Raw genomic sequence first — 16,306 nt, 5'->3', positions numbered from 1 at the left:
TTTTTCTAGTTTTTAGCCATTTTTTGTAGCCAATTGTCCGTTTTGGGGTGAATCGAGGGCGTTTTAGGCTCCGTCGCTGTGTCGGGAAGGGGGGGGGGGGAGAGAAACAACACCAACAACAAAACACCGGGAAAAACAACGGAAAAAGGGCAAAAAGGAACGGAACAGCCGAGCTCTTCCCTACCCCAAAATCCTGCGGCTTCTCCTCAACTCCTATCGTTTTGGGGAAAAAACCTGGGAAAAAGGTTAACAAAAGCCTCCCCCCCCCCCCCCCCCGGCCCCCGCAGGCGACATGCAAAGGCGCTGAGTTTTTGGGGGTTTTCCCCTGGAAAAAGCCACATTTTCCATTAAAAATCCCAGTTCCGGGGGGTGGAAGGGGGGGAGGGGGCAGGGAATGGCACCCATGGGGCGTTTTTGGGGCAGTTTTAGCCTTTTTTTAGGTTGGTTTGTTTTTGTTTTTTTTTTTTGAGGGGGGGATGTTCCAAATTCGTGGCTCTGGGGGAGAGGAAGCGGAATTTTGGGGAGAAAAGCGGCAAAACCCGCCCCGGGTGGAACCGCGCCGCTCCCATCGCGCCCAAATCCGGCCGGAATTCCGGAATTTCCCATTTTTTGGGGGGGTTGAAAGCAGCAAAAATACCCTTTTTTTTTTTTTTTCCCTTTTCACCCGATCCCTACGTGTTTCTGCAGACCCTTTTTTGGCTTTTTTTGCCCCAATCTGGCAGTTTAAGGCTACGAATCCTCAAGTCGCAGAAGCGGCGAAAGAAAAGGGGGGGGGGGTCTGGAAAAAAAACCTGCGAGACACAGCCCCCCCCCCCTCCCCTCCCACCCCCCCCCCCACCGTCAGCCACCTTTTTGGGGGAAAACCACCCCTTTTTCCCATTTCTCCATAAAACCGCCCCGTTTCTCGCGTCGCTCCGCGGCGGGGGGGGGGTTGTGTCGGAGGAGGAGGGGGGTTGTGTGGGTGGGGGGGGGGCGCACAGATGTCCCACGCGGCGCATTTTTTTTGGGGGGGGGTCCCACAGTGCCCCGATACCCCCCCCGCGCCACCCAAAACGGCCGGAAACACCCCAAATTCCACAGCTCCTTCCCCCCCCTCCCCCCCCCGCCCCCAAACCGGGTGATTTTGGGGACCTGGGGGGGGGGATATGGGGGGGGTGGGGGGGGCACGCGCGGGAGCTCCCACCGTCGCCCACGAAGCCCATTTGGGGTTTTTTTTGCCCCCCCCCCCCTTTTTTTTTTTTTACCTCGCTCACGTCTACACTTACAGTTCGCTTTGGTTTTTTTTGTTTTTTTTTTTTGAGGGGGGGCCAAAAGCCTAAATTTACTCATCCTGCTGCTGTTTATGGAAAAAAAACCTAAAAAACACAATTACTGCACCCCCCCCACACCCCCCCCCCCACCCGTCTGCCTCCGTCCCCTCCCCCAGCCCGAGCTTTTTGGGGCCTTTTACGTTATTTTTTTCCTAAAGCGGTGGAGGGGGGGGCGCGGTGGGGGGGGGCGAGCCTCAAGTCCTCGTTTGCCAGCTCCGGGTTTTTTTTGGGGGAAAAAAGCGGCTTTTCTTCCCCGCTGCCTCCTACCACCTGCATCTGCGGAAAGGCCACAAACAACCCAAAACGCGCTGCCCCCCCCCCTCCAAAAAACACCTCACCCCCAGCTCCACCAGCCAGTCACCAACGGCAACACACCACAGCCCCCCCCCCCCCCCAAAAAACCCCCAAATATTGGAAATTCAAGAAAATCTTACTTCCGAGCGGCTCCGCATTAATCAAATCGGGGGGGTTTCTCCTCAAAAGATCCCTGCGGACGAGCTCCGAGCGCGGATTGGGTGCGGATTTGCCTTTTTTTGGTTAAATCCTGACACTCGCCGAGGGGGGGGGGGGGTGGGGGGGGGTAGGGGGGGGGGGGTGTCTCTTTTTTCCTTGCCTTTTTTTTGGGTTTTTTTTTTTCCTCACCGTTATTTGCCTTTTTTTTTTTTTTGTTCCTGCGTTTTTGCCGCTTCGCTGAGGGGGGAAGAACAACAGAGACACAACCCCCCGCCACCCCCCCAACAAAAAACCACCCTCCGCTCCCTCCTCCCTCAAAAAAACCGCCGGATTTCCACACACACACCCCCTTTTTCCCCTTTTTTTCGCGGCGGGGGGGGGAAATAAAGGATTTTGGAGCACTTACTCTGCGGTGCCACGGCGGGACCTGGGAAGAGCCACAGCCGGAGCCTGGGGACGCTGGAGGGGGGGCTTTGGAGGGGGGGGGATTTTCCCCCCTTTTCTTGGTTTTTTTTTTTTTTTGGGGGGGGGGTGGGGGGGAGAAAAAGGCGGGGGGAGGGGGGGAGCGGGGGCGACGGCCACAGCGCCTGGAAAGACAAGAGCCCCCCCCTCCCTCCCCCCCCCCCTCCAAACTTCAGGCCCCCCCCCCTTCCCCCCCCCCCAATAAAAAAGAAAACCCCGAATCCCCCAAAAGCGGGCTGGGGGGGGGGTGTGGGGGGGGAAAGGCCTCACCCAGCTCCGCTGTCCTGCTCCAGCCCCACCAGCTCCGGCGTCGGTTTTTTTTTGGGGGGGGGGGGGTTTGGTTTGGTTTTTTCCTCAAATTCCTTCAAATTAAGTTTTTCTCCGGCCGGGCCGGCGGCCTCCAGGGGTTCTGCTCCGGCCCTTCCTCCTCCTCCTCCTCCTCCTCCTCCGGCCTTTGGGCCAAAGCGGGCCCGGCGGCGCCTCCTCGGCTCCTCAACGCTCTTCTACCCCTTCCTTCTCTTTTTTGGGGGTTTTTTTCCCCTCTTTTCTCTCTTCTGTTTTTTCTTTTCCTTCTTCTAGCTTTCCTCTTCTAGTTTTCCTCCGATTTTTTCTTTTAATTTTTCCTTTTTTTTTTTTTTTATTTTTTGGCCCCTCTGGTCTCATTTTGGCCTTTTGCCTCTTCCCTCCTCTACCGTCGCCGATCTCCGCCGGCTCCTCTGACGGTCTCTTTGCTTTTGTTTTTGCTTTTTTTTTCTATCTTCTCCAATTTCCAGCAGCTTTTTTTTTTCTGCTTTCTTTTTTCTATTTTTTTCTATTTTCTTTTTTCCATTTTTTCTATTTTTTCCTATTTTTTCTATTTTCTTTTTTCTATTTTCTTTTTTCTGTTGTTTTTCTATTTTCTTTTTTCTGTTGTTTTTCTATTTTCTTTTTTCTGTTGTTTTTCTATTTTTTCTATTTTCTATTTTTTCTGTTTTCTTTTTTCTATTTTCTATTTTTTCTGTTTTCTTTTTTCTATTGTTTTTCTATTTTCTTTTTTCTGTTGTTTTTCTATTTTCTTTTTTCTGTTGTTTTTCTATTTTCTTTTTTCTATTTTCTATTTTTTGTTTTCTTTTTTCTATTGTTTTTCTATTTTCTTTTTCTGTTGTTTTTCTGTTTTCTTTTTTCTATTTTCTATTTTTTCTGTTTTCTTTTTTCTATCGTTTTTCTGTTTTCTTTTGTCTGTTGCTTTTCTATTTTCTTTTTTCGATTTCTAATTTTTTCTATTATTTTTCTATTTTCTTTTTTCTATTATTTTTCTATTTTCTTTTTTCTATTTTTTTCTTTTTTCTTTTTTCTCTGTTCTTTTTTCTTCCTTCTACTTTTTTCTTTTTTTCTATTTTCTCTTTTTTCCATTTTCTCTTTTTTCCATTCTCTCTCTTTTTTCCATTCTCATCTCTTTTTTTCTATTTTCTTTTTTCTATTTTCTTTTTTTTCTATTTTCTCTTTTTTTCCATTTTCTCTTTTCTATTTTCTCTCTTTTTTTCCATTTTCTCCTTTTCTATTTCTCTCTTTTTTTCCATTTTCTCCTTTTCTATTTTCTCTCTTTTTTCCATTTCTCTTTTTTCCCCATTTTCTCTACCCTTTTTTCTCTCTTTTCTTCTATTTCCTCCTTGGGTTTTTTTGCTATTTTCTCTCTTTTTTTCCTCTAGTTCCTCCTCCAGCTTCGCCAACTTGCTCCGGCTCTTTCGCTTTTCCTCCACTCTTCTCTTTTTCCCCCTTTTTTCCTCACTTCTTTCTCCTCTTCCCTGCCCCGCGCCTCCTTCCTGGCTGAGCGCCGCCATCTTTTACCAAAAGTCCTTTTTTTCCCCCAGCCGGGGGGGGGGGGGGGAAACCCTGCAGCCCTTCATTCCTCTCTCCCCGCCGTTCCTCTGGCTCCCTGCCGAGCTCCGTCTTCGCTCCGGATTTTTCCTCTTTTCCCCCCAATTCTCGCCTCTCTCAACCATCTTCCTCGGCCACAAATCTTCCGTCTTGCCTTAAACCGCCGGATTTCACCCCAAACTCCCGCAAGATCCGCACCCAACCTGCGCTGCCCGGCCCCCGCGCGCTCGCTGGGAGACACAAGGAAAAAAAAAGAAAAAAGCTTCAGCAGCTTTCCTTAAAAAAGCAGCTTTAAAAAAAAAATAATAAATTAAACCGCTCCAAGAGCTCTTTAGAAAAATCAAAGCAGCTTTAGGAGCTTTCTTAAAAAACTAAAATAGCTTTAAGAGCCTTTTCAAAAATAAAACAGCTTTAAGAGCGTTTTTTTTTTAAATAAAGCCGCTTTGAAAGCTTTTTTTTGGGTTTGTTTTTTTTTTTTTCTCCATTAAAAGCGCCCCGGCTCGCTCCGGCTTTTCCGAAGCCTCAAATTAGAATCTTTTGAAGAATTAAAATAACGTTAACGGCTTCGAGAGCTTCTTTTCCTTAAAACGGCCTCGAGAGCGTCGGGGTTTTAACGCAACGGCTCAAAGAGCTTCGGTTTTAAAAAAGAAAAAAGCTTTAAGAGCTTTTTTTTTTTCAAAAAAAAAATCAAGGAGCTTTGAGAGCTTTTTTTTTCGTTAAAAAGAAGCGGCTCAGCTCGCGCCGGCTCTTCCAAACGGTCGAACCGCCCGCCGCCTTTTAAGAATTCGGAAGAAGAAAATAGCTTTAAGAGCTATTTTTGTTTCTCAAAATGAATTCTCAGGTAATTTTTTTTTCTTTAAATAAAGCGGCTTTTAGAGCATTTTTGAAAAAATAAAGCAGCTTTAAGAGCTTTTTCCGGCGCGGAGGAGCCTTGGCCCTTCCAGCGAGGGAAGGGCCGCCATCGTCCGCCTTCGCCGGGATTTGGGGCGCGTTCCCGGCGGGGCGCGGGGGACCCCCCCGTTATAAAGGCGCTCCACGTCAGCGCCGTCGCAGCCACCTCCGCGGGGGGGGGAGGGGGGGAGCCAAGAAATAGTCCCCAAAATGGCCAAAAAAGGACAGCGGTTTGAAAAAATTCACTCCTGCCCCAGCATGCGAGAAACCTTCTTTTTGTCTTATTTTTTTTTATTTTTGTGTGTGTTCCCCCCACACCCCCCCCCCCCTAAATCATCCCGGCAGCAGGAGGCGTTTGGCTGCCCCGCGTGTTTCAGCGTGAAAACGGTTAAATTTAACGTGATTTTTTTTTGCTGGCTTTTGCCCCTTCTGGACAAGAAGCCCCCCCGCTTTGACCTTTCCGGGTGATTTTCAAAGGTTCTCGTTATTTTCGTTATTTATTTAATAATGTTTAACGCCATCTTCCCCGCTTGCTGCGTCATGGGGCTGGGCCCTTGTGGAAAAAAAAAAAAAAAAAAAAAAAACAAAAACCAAAAAAGGCCCCTTTTCTCCCCAAAACAATCACAAATCTTGGGAGAAGCCGCTCGGCCCTTGAGGGGGACACACAGAGAAACCCGATTTTTTTCCACCCGTTTGCAGAAAAGCCACAGAACCCTTTGGAAAACAAATATTTTCGTCCCCCCTTTTAGCCCCGAACATTTTTTTTATTCCACGTCGACTTTCGCCCCTTTTCCAGCAAAGCCCAAACGCTCTTTTTTTTTTTTTTTTTTTTTTTTCCCTTCTCCCTTCCCACCAAAAGGAGACACCAAAATCTCGGCGTTTCACACCGTTTCGGTCACGGCACGGCCTATTTTCAACCAAGGGGGGGGGTAAGAAAAAAAAAAAAAATAATAAAAATCCACTTTGGTGGCGTTTCCAGGCAGGAAACGACACCCCAAAAAGTGCTGGCGGGGAGGATACCACCCCCCCCAAAAAAAACCCCTGTAATTAAAGCCGATCCAGGGCTAATTAAAGCTGATCCGGGGCTAATTAAAGCCGCTGACGAAGCCAAGGAGGCATTTCGGAGGCGCAGGACGAGTTTTTCTGTGGCGTTTCCGGGGCGTTTCCTGCTGGAGGACGTTTCGCTGCTGTTATTAATATTTCGCTGCGTCGCTCCGCCATGAAAACCCCCCAAAACCGAGGGGTTTTTTCCACCGTTTCAGCCACAGGGAGAGGCCTCGCTCATAACCTGCCCTTTTCGGGGGGAATTCACCCCAATGACCGTTTTTCCAGCAACGATTTGCCCATTTCTGGCTGTTTTAAAGCACATACTCCCCCCCCCCTCCATTCCAGCTTTAAAATTATTTTATCGGCTGCAGCACGGCCAGAGTTCTTTTTTCCTTTTTTTTGGCATGGAAACGCTCCAAAAAGCTGCTTTTCCCTCAGGGGCTGGGCCCGGAAGGGCAATTTTAAGGCATTTTTCCCTTGGGAAGGTGAACCCGGTTTTCACCAAAAAACCCTGGGGTTCTATCACCAAAAAAAAAAAAAAAAAAAAAAAAAGAGGCTAAAAAGGCCCCAGCTAGGTGAAAAAGCTGCTGTGGTTTTTTAACTGCGATAGCACTAAAAACCCTCCAAATGAGCCCAAACCAGGCCCAACAGCTCCGCCAGCGCTTTTAGGCCAATTTAAGCTGGTTTCGAGGCCCATTTTGGCCCCGACTCGGACGAAAACCAGGCGGGAGGCCTCAAAAACCAGCACCGAGCTGAAAAACGCATTTTCAGCTCCCTTGTTTTTACCCAAAAAGCCCCTTTTGGGCCCACGACGAGGGGGCTCCTCCACCTCACCCCCCCAGCCCTCTCCCCCCAGAGTTTCGGGTTGAAACCCCCTCCCCAAGTCCTCATCGCCCTCCTCGCCTCCGGAAGGCAGGCGGCGTTTCCCTCTTGAAAACCAGCCTTTTTTAACGAGTTTTCACACAAAAATTACCTCAGGGAAGGGGGGGTGGGGGCGTGCGTGAAAAAATTACCTCAGGAAAGGGGGGGTGGGGGCGTGCGTGAAAAAATTACCTCAGGAAAGGGGGGGGTGGGGGTGTGTGTGGAAAAATTACCTCAGGAAAGGGGGCCGCGTGAAAAAATTACCTCAGGAAAGAGGAGTGAGGGGGCTACTTTACCGCCTTCCCCGCACCCATCCCAACCGCGGACCCCCCGAAACCGCCGATAAAACAACACAAAACCCCCTCCCCCCCCCCCCACTTCCGCTGCCCTTCCCCCCCAACCTTTAACTTTAATTTTATACCTCTTCCACGCCCATTTCCAGGCAAAAATCCAAGGCTTTGGGGGCGGGCCCGGCCGGCGGAGGGATACGCTCCGAAGCCGCGCCCCTCGCCCCCACACACACACCCACCGCGGGGTGATGCGGTCCCCCCGCGGCCGGTTCTAACCGGCGCCGGGTGGCGCAGCGCGGGACTGCGCACGCGCGGCGCTCGCCCCGCCCACCGCCCCGCCCCCCCTCCCCTGCCGCAGTGCCGCGGGGGCGGCCGCGGGGGGCGGGCGGCTCCGTCCCTTCCAGCCCCAAAACGTGAGGGGGCAGCCAACGCGGAGCCCCATCCGGAGCCGCAGAGACGAAAAAGTAAAAAAATCAACCTTTTCCCCCTTGATTTTACCTCAGAAAATGCTTGAGTTACCTCAGAAAATGGGCGGTTCCGCCCCCCCCCCCCCCCCCTCCCCCGGGTTCCTGCCTTCCCTCCGCCGCGCGGGCAGCCCCTGAGGGAAAGCGGCGGTTTCGGCACAAAATGGCCGCCTGGGCACGTCCTTCCTGGTTCCCTCAGCGTAAAAACCCACCATTTTTCTTCAGAAATGAGCCGCCTCACCGACCCGAAATGGCGTTTTTTCCTCACGGGAACGTCCCGTTTTTCCTGAGGGAAGCGCGGGGGGGGGGGCTGCCTTTCCTTCAGGAAGCCGCTTTCCAAAATATTTACTTCTCCCCTCCAAATATTTGATGTTTTTGCTCCTTCTCTGGTGGTAAACTCGCTCAATTTCACAGACGGTATTTCCCAGCACCCCGATAATACTTAACCCCGCGCTCGCGGAGCACAAAGTTTTCCCAAATCACTGATTTTCCCTTTTAGAAGGAAAAAAAAAAAAAAGTTACTCAGGGCCGAGGTGTTTTTGCCGGGCTGCTGGGGCTTTGTTTATCAAAAAAAAAACCCTGAGGTAAAGTTGGTTTAAAAATAGCCCTTGGTATGGGGGAAAAGGGGGGTTAAATAGAGAAATAGCGGAATTTTGGGTGGTTTTGTGCGCAGGGTGTGACCTGCGAAGGCCGGACAGGAGAGGAGAGCAGTGACCCTAAATCGGCTGGATTTGCCCCAGAGGAAGCCACAGGGTGAGTGAGGCGCGTGCGGCGTCCGGGGGCTCGTTAGCGCTAACGAGGGGAGTCTCCCCCGTGAAACACGGGTTCCCGTGACACGCACACGTGTGTCCGACCCCCCTGTGACACACACGCGTGTCCGACCCCCCCGTGACACACACGTGTGTCCGACCCCCCCGTGACACACACTGACACCCCCGTGACACACACGGACACACGTGTCCGACCCCCCCGTGACACACACTGACACCCCCATGACACACACGGACACACGTGTCCGCCCCCCCGTGACACGCACACGCGTGTCGTCCCCAGCCCTAAAATGGCCGCCGTCACGTGGGGCCACCATTTGGCGACGCTGCTTCCCCCATATCGGCCCCAAACTACCTGGAATTAGCCCCAAACCGCCAGGCTTTTGTCCCAAACTGCCCGGAATTAACCCCAAACTGCCTCATCTCACCAAAACTCACCCTAAATTTGCCCCAAAACCGCCCTGAATCACCCCCCATCTGCCCCAGTATGTCCCAAACCCCCCTGAATTAGCCCCAAAGTGCCCCCGAACTGCCATGAATTAGCCCCGAACCACTCGGAATTAGCCGCAAACTGCCCTGATCTGCCCCAAACTGCTCCGAATTAGCCCCAAACCTTACAATCTGTCCCAAAATTTGCCAATTAGCCCCAAAACCTCCCTGAATCACCCCACAACTGCCCCAGTATGTCCCAAACTCCCTGAATTAACCCCAAACTGCCCCCAAACTGCCATGAATTAGCCCCCAAACCGCCCTGAATTAGTCCCAAGCTGTCTGATCTGTCCCAAATTTTGCCAAATTAGCCCCAAAACCGCCCTAAATCACCCCCCAAGTGCCCAGGATGCCCCAAACCCCCCTGAATTAGCCCCAGAGTGCCCCCAAAACTGCCCTGAATTAGCCCCAGAGTGCCCCCAAAACTGCCCTGAATTAGCCCCAGAGTGCCCCCAAAACTGCCCTGAATTAGCCCAAACTGCCCTAAATTACCCCGAACCGTCCGATCTGTCCCAAAATTTTGCCAGATTAGCCCCAAACCCACCCTGAATCACCCCCCAACTGCCCCCGGATGCCCCCAACCCTCCTGAATTAGCCCCAAAATGTCTAGAATTGGCCCTAAACTGCCCTCAGTTCGCCCCAGCTGCCCCCCCCTCCTCCGAATTTGCCCAAATCTTCCCCAAAATGTCCCAAACCGCTCCCAATTAGCCCCAAACCCCCCCTTTTTCCCCAAACTTCCCTAAATTAACCCCAAACTGCTTGGAAATGTGTCCTGTCCCATCCCCCCCCCCCCCGAATTTGCCCCCAGGGGGTGGCGTGGCCGGGGGGGGGGTGACACCGACATCCGTGTCCCTGGAGTTTATTGGAGGGGGGGGCTCCCAGTGCCCCCAGTCCCGTGGGGGGCGGCTCCCAGTGCCCCCAGTCTGTCCTGGGGCGGCTCCCAGTGCCCCCAGTCCCGGGGGGGGGCTCCCAGTGCCCCCAGTCCGTGCTGGGGGGGCTCCCAGTCCATAGTGGGGGGGCTCCCAGTGCCCCCAGTCCATACTGGGGGGGAGCTCCCAGTGCCCCCAGTCTGTCCTGGGGGGGCTCCCAGTGCCCCCAGTCCATACTGGGAGGGGGGGGCGGGAAGGGTCTCAGCCCTGCTCTGCCCCGGCCCCCCCCGCCCCGGGGCCGTGGGAGCTGCCCCCCCCCCGTCCGAAGAAGGACGCCGAGCGCCGGGGGGGCTTCACCCGCCGCAGCTCCTCACCTGGGGGGGGGCACACACACACCCGGGGGGGGGGGGGTCAGCGCACGCCAGGGACACCCCCATGTGACACCCCCCCCCGAAGATGCCCCCCCCCCAGGGCCCCCTGTGTCCCCCCCCCAGATCCCCTGTCCCCCCTCTGTGTCCCCCCCCAGATCTGTGTCCCCCCCGTCCCCCGTCCCCCCCCCCCCAGATCTGTGTGTCCCCCCCACGTCCCCCCTGTTCCCCCCCCAAGGATCCTCTTGTGTCCCCCCTGTGTCCCCCCCAGATCTGTGTGTCCCCCCACCATGTCTCCCCCCGACTCCTCTGTGCCCCCCGTGTCCCCCCCCGTCGCCCCCCCCAGATCCCCTGTCCCCCTTCTGTGTCCCCCCCCCACCCCGACCCCCAGGTCCCGCCCAAGGATCCTCCTGTGTCCCCCCCCGTCCCCCCGCCCAGATCTCCCCCCGACTCCGCTGTGCCCCCCCGCCCCCCCCGCGATGTCCCCCCCCCGGGATGTCCCCCCCCCGGTCCCACCCTCCCGCACGTAGTCGATGGTCGCCAGCCGCTGGAGGCGGGGCCGGGTGACGCTCTCCCGCCGCCGCAAGGGGGCGCCCTGCGCGGGGGGCGTGTCCGGGGGCGGGGCCTGTTCCGGGGGCGGGGCCGGCGGCGGCTCCGCCCCCCCCAGCTCGATGCAGCACTCGATGAGGGCGCTCATCAGCTCGGCCTGGGGGGGGACGCACACACGCTGCCCCACACCGCCCCATAGCTGCCCCCCAACCACCCCCCGCTGCCTCCCAGTGCTCCCCCAACGGCCCCACAGTGGTCCCCAAATGTCCCCCAACCGCCCCGGCAGGGGACAGCTGCCCCCCCAGTGCCCCCAACACTCCCCACTGCCTCCCAGTGCCCCCCAAGCGCCCCCCAACCACCTCCCACTGTCCCCCCACTGCCTCACAACCACCTCGGCAGAGGACAGCTGCCCCCCCACTGCCCCCCAACACTCCCCACTGCCTCCCAGTGCCCCCCAAGCGCCCCCCAACCACCTCCCACTGCCCCCCCACTGCCCCACAACCACCTCGGCAGAGGACAGCTGCCCCCCAAGCACCCCCAACACTCCCCACTGCCTCCCAGTGCCCCCCAACGGCCCCACAGTGGTCCCCAAATGCCCCCCAACCGCCTCGGCAGGGGACAGCTGCCCCCCCCCGCTGCCCCCCCAACACTCCCCACTGTCTGCCAATGCCCCCTAAGCGCCCCCCAACCGCCCTGCAGTGCCCCCCCCAACCACCTCCCACTGCCCCACAACCACCTCGGCAGGGGACAGCTGCCCCCCAAGGCTCCCCACTGCCTCCTAGTGCCCCCCCAGGCGCCCCACAGTGCCCCCCAACCAAATCCCGCAGCCCCCCAAACACCCTGGGAGGGGACAGGTGCCCCCCCACTGTCCCCCAAACACTCCCAACTACCCCCTCACTGCCCCCCAACTGCCCCCCAACCACCCTGGGAGGGGACAGCTGCCCCCCCACTGCCCCCAACCACCCTGTGGGGGAGAAAGCTGAGCCTCACTGCCCCCCATGGGAACAGCCCCCCCGCCCTCCCCGGGGATCCATGGGTCACGGCCGTGGGTCTGACCTGGGGGGAGAAGATCCGCAGCAGGCGGTTGACGGGGGCACCCTCATGGTCGCCGTCGAACTCCAGCCACAGCTGGGGGGGCTCCGTGCCCTCCCCCTCCTGCCCCACGGCATCCCCCTCCTGCCCCATGGCATCCCCCTCCTGCCCCACGGCGCCCACCAGCTCCCAACACAGCTCGGGGTAGGTCAGCGTCAACAGGACGTGCTGTGGGGCAGAAGGGTCAGCCCCACGGCCTCCCCCTCTGCCCCACAGCCTCCTCCCAGCTGCCCCACAGCTTCCTCCCTGCCCCATGATGTCCCTCCAGAACTGCCCCACATCCCCTTCCCAGCCCCACGATGCCCCCCAACCTGTCCCCCACACCTCCGCAGCCTCTGTCCTGCCCCACAGAGCCCTCCCCCCATGGGCCTGATCCTGCCCCATAGACCCCACATAGACCTGATCCTGCCCACAGCCCCCCCCCATGGGCCTGATCCGGCCCCATAGACCCCACATAGGCCTCATCCTGCCCCACAGCCCCCCCGATGCGCCTGATCCTGCCCCATAGACCCCACATAGGCCTGATCCTGCTTCACAGCCCCCCCCCGATGGGCCTGATCCTGCCCTACAGACCCCCTATCATGGGCCTGATCCTGCCCCATAGACTGCCCCAGCACCGATCCTGCCCCACAGTCCCCCCCCCGCACCCCCGTACCTTCTCCCGGGGGTCGATGATGGTGACGCCCTCCAGCCCCACGGCGACGCTGACGGGCCGTAGCCCCCCCCGGCCCAGCAGCCCCCCGGAGGGGCGGTCAATGGCCCCCGGGAAGAAGGCGCACCTGGTGGGGGGGGGAAACCCGAACACCTGGGTCCCCTCCTGGGTGCACTTATGGGGCGCGGGGGGTGGGGTGGGGGGTGTCCCTCCCCGGCTACCTGGCTTCCCCCGAGGGGCTGTGGGGTGACTTGGGGGGCCCCACATGCCTGGGCCCATGGGTGAAGTGTGAGGCCTGGACACCGGGGTCCCTGGCCGTCCATGGAGGGGGGGGTTTGGGGGGGGGGTCCGTGGGGGTCTGGGGGGGGCGTCCCAGGGGTCCATGGGGAGTTCCATGGGGGTCCGTGGGGGGTCCTAGTGGTCCATGGGGATCTGGGGGGGGTCCATGGGGGGGTCCCAGGGGTCCAGGGGGGTTCCTGGGGGGTCCGTGGGGGGGTCCCGTCCCCGCTCACCCGTAGTAGGGCAGGCGGTGGCAGCGGCGCAGGAAGGCCCGGTAGAGCTCCGCGGGGGGGGCCTGGGGGCCGGGGGCGCGGGCGAAGGCCTGGAGCAGCCCCTCTTCGGGGGGGGGGCCCCGCCGCCGTAGGGCGCCCCACAGCCCCCCCCGGCCCGGGGCCGGCGGCAGCAGCTCCCCCAGCAGCGGCCTGGGGAGGGGGGGGGGGATGTGGGTCATGGGGGAAGAGGGTCTGGGGGGGGGGTGGGGGTGGGTCACGGGGGGAGGAGGGTCCGTGGGGGGCGGGGGGTCCCATGGGTCAGTGGGGTGCTGTGGGTCAGGGTCCAGTGGGGGGGGGGGCTGGGGTTCAGTGGGGCACTGTGGGGCAGTGGGTCAGGTTTCCATGGGGGGGAGCTGTGGGGCTGTGGGACAGTGGGGCGCTGTGGGGCAGAGTTCCACGGGGGGTGCTGTTGGTCAGTGGGGTGCCGTGGGGCCATGGGGCTGTGGGTCAGGGTGCCGGGGGGGTGCTGTGGGTCAGTGGGGCGCTGTGGGTCAGCGTTCCACGAGGGGGTACCATGGGGCAGTGGGTCGGGGTCCCACAGGGGGAGCCATGGGTCAGGGCGCTGTGGGGCAGTGGGTCAGGGTCCCACAGGGGGGTGCCATGGGTCAGTGGGGCGCCGTGGGGCAGTGGGTCAGGGTCCGGGGAGCCGTGGGTCAATGGGGTGCCGTGGGGCAGTGGGTCAGGGTCCCATGGGGGGTGCCGTGGGGCAGTGGGGTGCCATGGGGCAGTGGGTTGGGGTCCCACGGGGGGAGCTGTGGGTCAGTGGGGCACCGTGGGGCAGTAGGTCAGGGTCCCACAGGGGGAGCTGTGGGTCAGGGCGCTGTGGGGCAGTGGGGCAGGGTCCCATGGGGGGAGCCGTGGGGCAGTGGGTCAGGGTCCCACAGGGGGTGCCATGGGTCAGTGGGGCGCCGTGGGGCAGTGGGGCAGGGTCCCATGCGGGGAGCCATGGGGCAGTGGGGCAGGGTCCCACAGGGGGAGCCGTGGGTCAGTGGGGCGCCGTGGGGCAGTGGGGCAGGGTCCCATGGGGGGAGCCGTGGGTCAGTGGGGCGCCGTGGGGCAGTAGGTCAGGGTCCCACGGGGGGAGCCGTGGGTCAGTGGGGCGCCGTGGGGCGTGTGCTGACCGCAGGCCGTGGGGCGAGTGGTGGCCGGGCCGGAAGGGGCCCAGGCGCAGGCGACAGACCAGGGCCCCCAGCTCCATCCCCTCGGGGGGTCCACGGGGTAGCGCCCCCCCAGCAGCTGCCCCCGCGCCTCCTCGTACAGCAGCCGCAGCACCTCCTCCTCCTCCAGCTGCCGACGGGACCCACGTCACCCCACACCGACCCACACATTGCCCACACGGCGCCCCACGCCGACCCACACATTGCCCCACACACCAACCCACATATTGCCCCTCACGTCACCCCACACTGACCCACACATTGCCCACACGGCGCCCCACGCCAACCCACACATTGCCCCACACATCACCCCACACCAACCCACATATTGCCCATCATGTCACCCCACACCGACCCACACATTGCCCACACGGCGCCCCACACATTGCCCCTCACGTCACCCCACACCAACCCACATGTCACCCCACACCAACCCACACATTGCCCCACATGTCACCCCACACCAACCCACGTATTGCCCGTCACGTCACCCCACACCGACCCGCATGTCACCCCACACTGACCCACACATTGCCCCATATGTCACCCCACACCGACCCACATATTGCCCACATGGCGCCCCACGCCGACCCACACGTTGCCCTCACGTCACCCCACGCCGACCCACACGTTGCCCCACGCGTCACCCCACACCGACCCACACATTGCCCCACGCGTCACCCCACACCGACCCACACATTGCCCACACGTCGCCCCACAGCGACCCACACATTGCCCCCCACATCACCCCACACCAACCCACACATTGCCCCACACGTCACCCCACACCGACCCACACGTCACCCCTCACATCACCCCACACATCACCCCTCACATCACCCCACACATCACCCCACACCGACCCACACATTGCCCCACATGTCACCCCACACCGACCCACACATCACCCCACACGTCACGTCACCCCACATGTCACCCCACACCAACCCACATGTTGCCCCTCACATCACCCCACACCGACCCACACGTTGCCCCACACCTCCCCACCTCACCCACAGGGTTCCCCCCCGCAGGACGCAGGTTTCTGGGGGGGGGATGAGGGACCCCGGTGTCCGTGCCCCACACATCCCTGGGGGGGGGGACACACACCCGCTGCCCCACACGCCCCACACTCACCTCCAGCTCCTTGCTCTTGGGGAAGAAGACGTTCCTGCGCAGCTGCAGGCAGGGCTCGTCTGGGGGGGGGGGGGGGCAAAGGGGGGGCTTTAGAACGACCCAGGCATCCGGGGACCCCCCCGGGGTGACACCACCCCACCACCCCCCCCCCCCCCCATGGTGACCCCCCCCGGGGCTGCCATTCCTCCCCCCCCGCGGTGTGTCTGTGTCCCCCCCCCCCCCCCCCCCCCGACTCACCCCTCTGGATCTCCCCGGGGGAGCCCAGGCTGAAGCGCAGCAGCAGCTCAGGCCAGCGCCGGAACAGCCCCAGGGGCCGGTGCCGCGGCTTCAGCTGCACCTCTGGGGGGGGGGGGGGGGGGGGGGGGATGGACACGACGCCGTAAAGGGGGCGCTAGGACCCACCCCCCCCGCCCCGACCGCCCCCTGCCCCACCCGGCGCTGGCCCCGCCCCCAGCGTCCCGGCCACGCCCCCTGTATTGGCCCCGCCCCCACCACGATCAGGCCCCGCCCCCTTCATTACCCCGCCGTGGCCCCGCCCTCACCCGCACCTGCCCCCCGTAGCCCCGCCCCGCCGTGGCCCCGCCCTCACCACACACCTGCCCCCCGTAGCCCCGCCCCGCCGCCCCACCTGACCCCGCCCCCAGCCCCTCCCCAGTCGCCCCGCCCCCGTAGCCCCGCCCCCAGTGCCCCCTCCCTTCGTAGCCCCGCCCCGATGTGGCCCCGCCCCCGCGGTGACCCCACCCTCGCTCCGCCCTCCCGTGGCCCCACGCCCATAATGCCCCCACCTGGCCACACCCTCCCGTGGCCACGCCCCCTCACCCAGCACTGGCTCCACCCCCCGTCGCCCCGCCCACGTGGTCCCGGCCCTCCCGTGGCTCCGCCCCCCCACCTCCCCCGCGGGCGTGGCCCCGCCCTCACCGAGCAGGCGCGAGCCCATCCAGAGCGCGAGCGCGCGGCCGGCGGCGGGCGGGAGGCGCAGCGCCCCCTGGAGGCGCAGCAGCAGCTCGGCCGCGGTGGGGCCCGGGGGGGGCTCCAGG

The 16,306-nt window shown here is 60.2% G+C and overlaps 1 protein-coding gene across 1 annotated transcript; it reads right to left on the bottom strand.

Annotated features, from left to right (window-relative positions):
* Positions 1 to 9,737: 9,737 nt before the first annotated feature.
* On the bottom strand, positions 9,738 to 16,302 carry FRMD8 (FERM domain containing 8; the record flags this gene model as incomplete). Its single annotated transcript, XM_063322002.1, is given in 10 exon segments — positions 9,738 to 10,137; positions 10,648 to 10,837; positions 11,737 to 11,940; positions 12,428 to 12,551; positions 12,937 to 13,125; positions 14,097 to 14,187; positions 14,190 to 14,262; positions 15,270 to 15,328; positions 15,507 to 15,608; positions 16,188 to 16,302. Coding segments are annotated over 10 exon segments (1,260 nt in total), but the record flags the coding sequence as incomplete, so codon positions are not given.
* Between the last annotated feature and the right edge of the window lie 4 nt (positions 16,303 to 16,306).

This window comes from Chroicocephalus ridibundus, unplaced genomic scaffold (assembly GCF_963924245.1).
Source record: "Chroicocephalus ridibundus unplaced genomic scaffold, bChrRid1.1 SCAFFOLD_736, whole genome shotgun sequence".
Classification (NCBI taxonomy): domain Eukaryota; kingdom Metazoa; phylum Chordata; class Aves; order Charadriiformes; family Laridae; genus Chroicocephalus; species Chroicocephalus ridibundus.
This window is presented reverse-complemented; position numbering and strand designations above follow the sequence as displayed.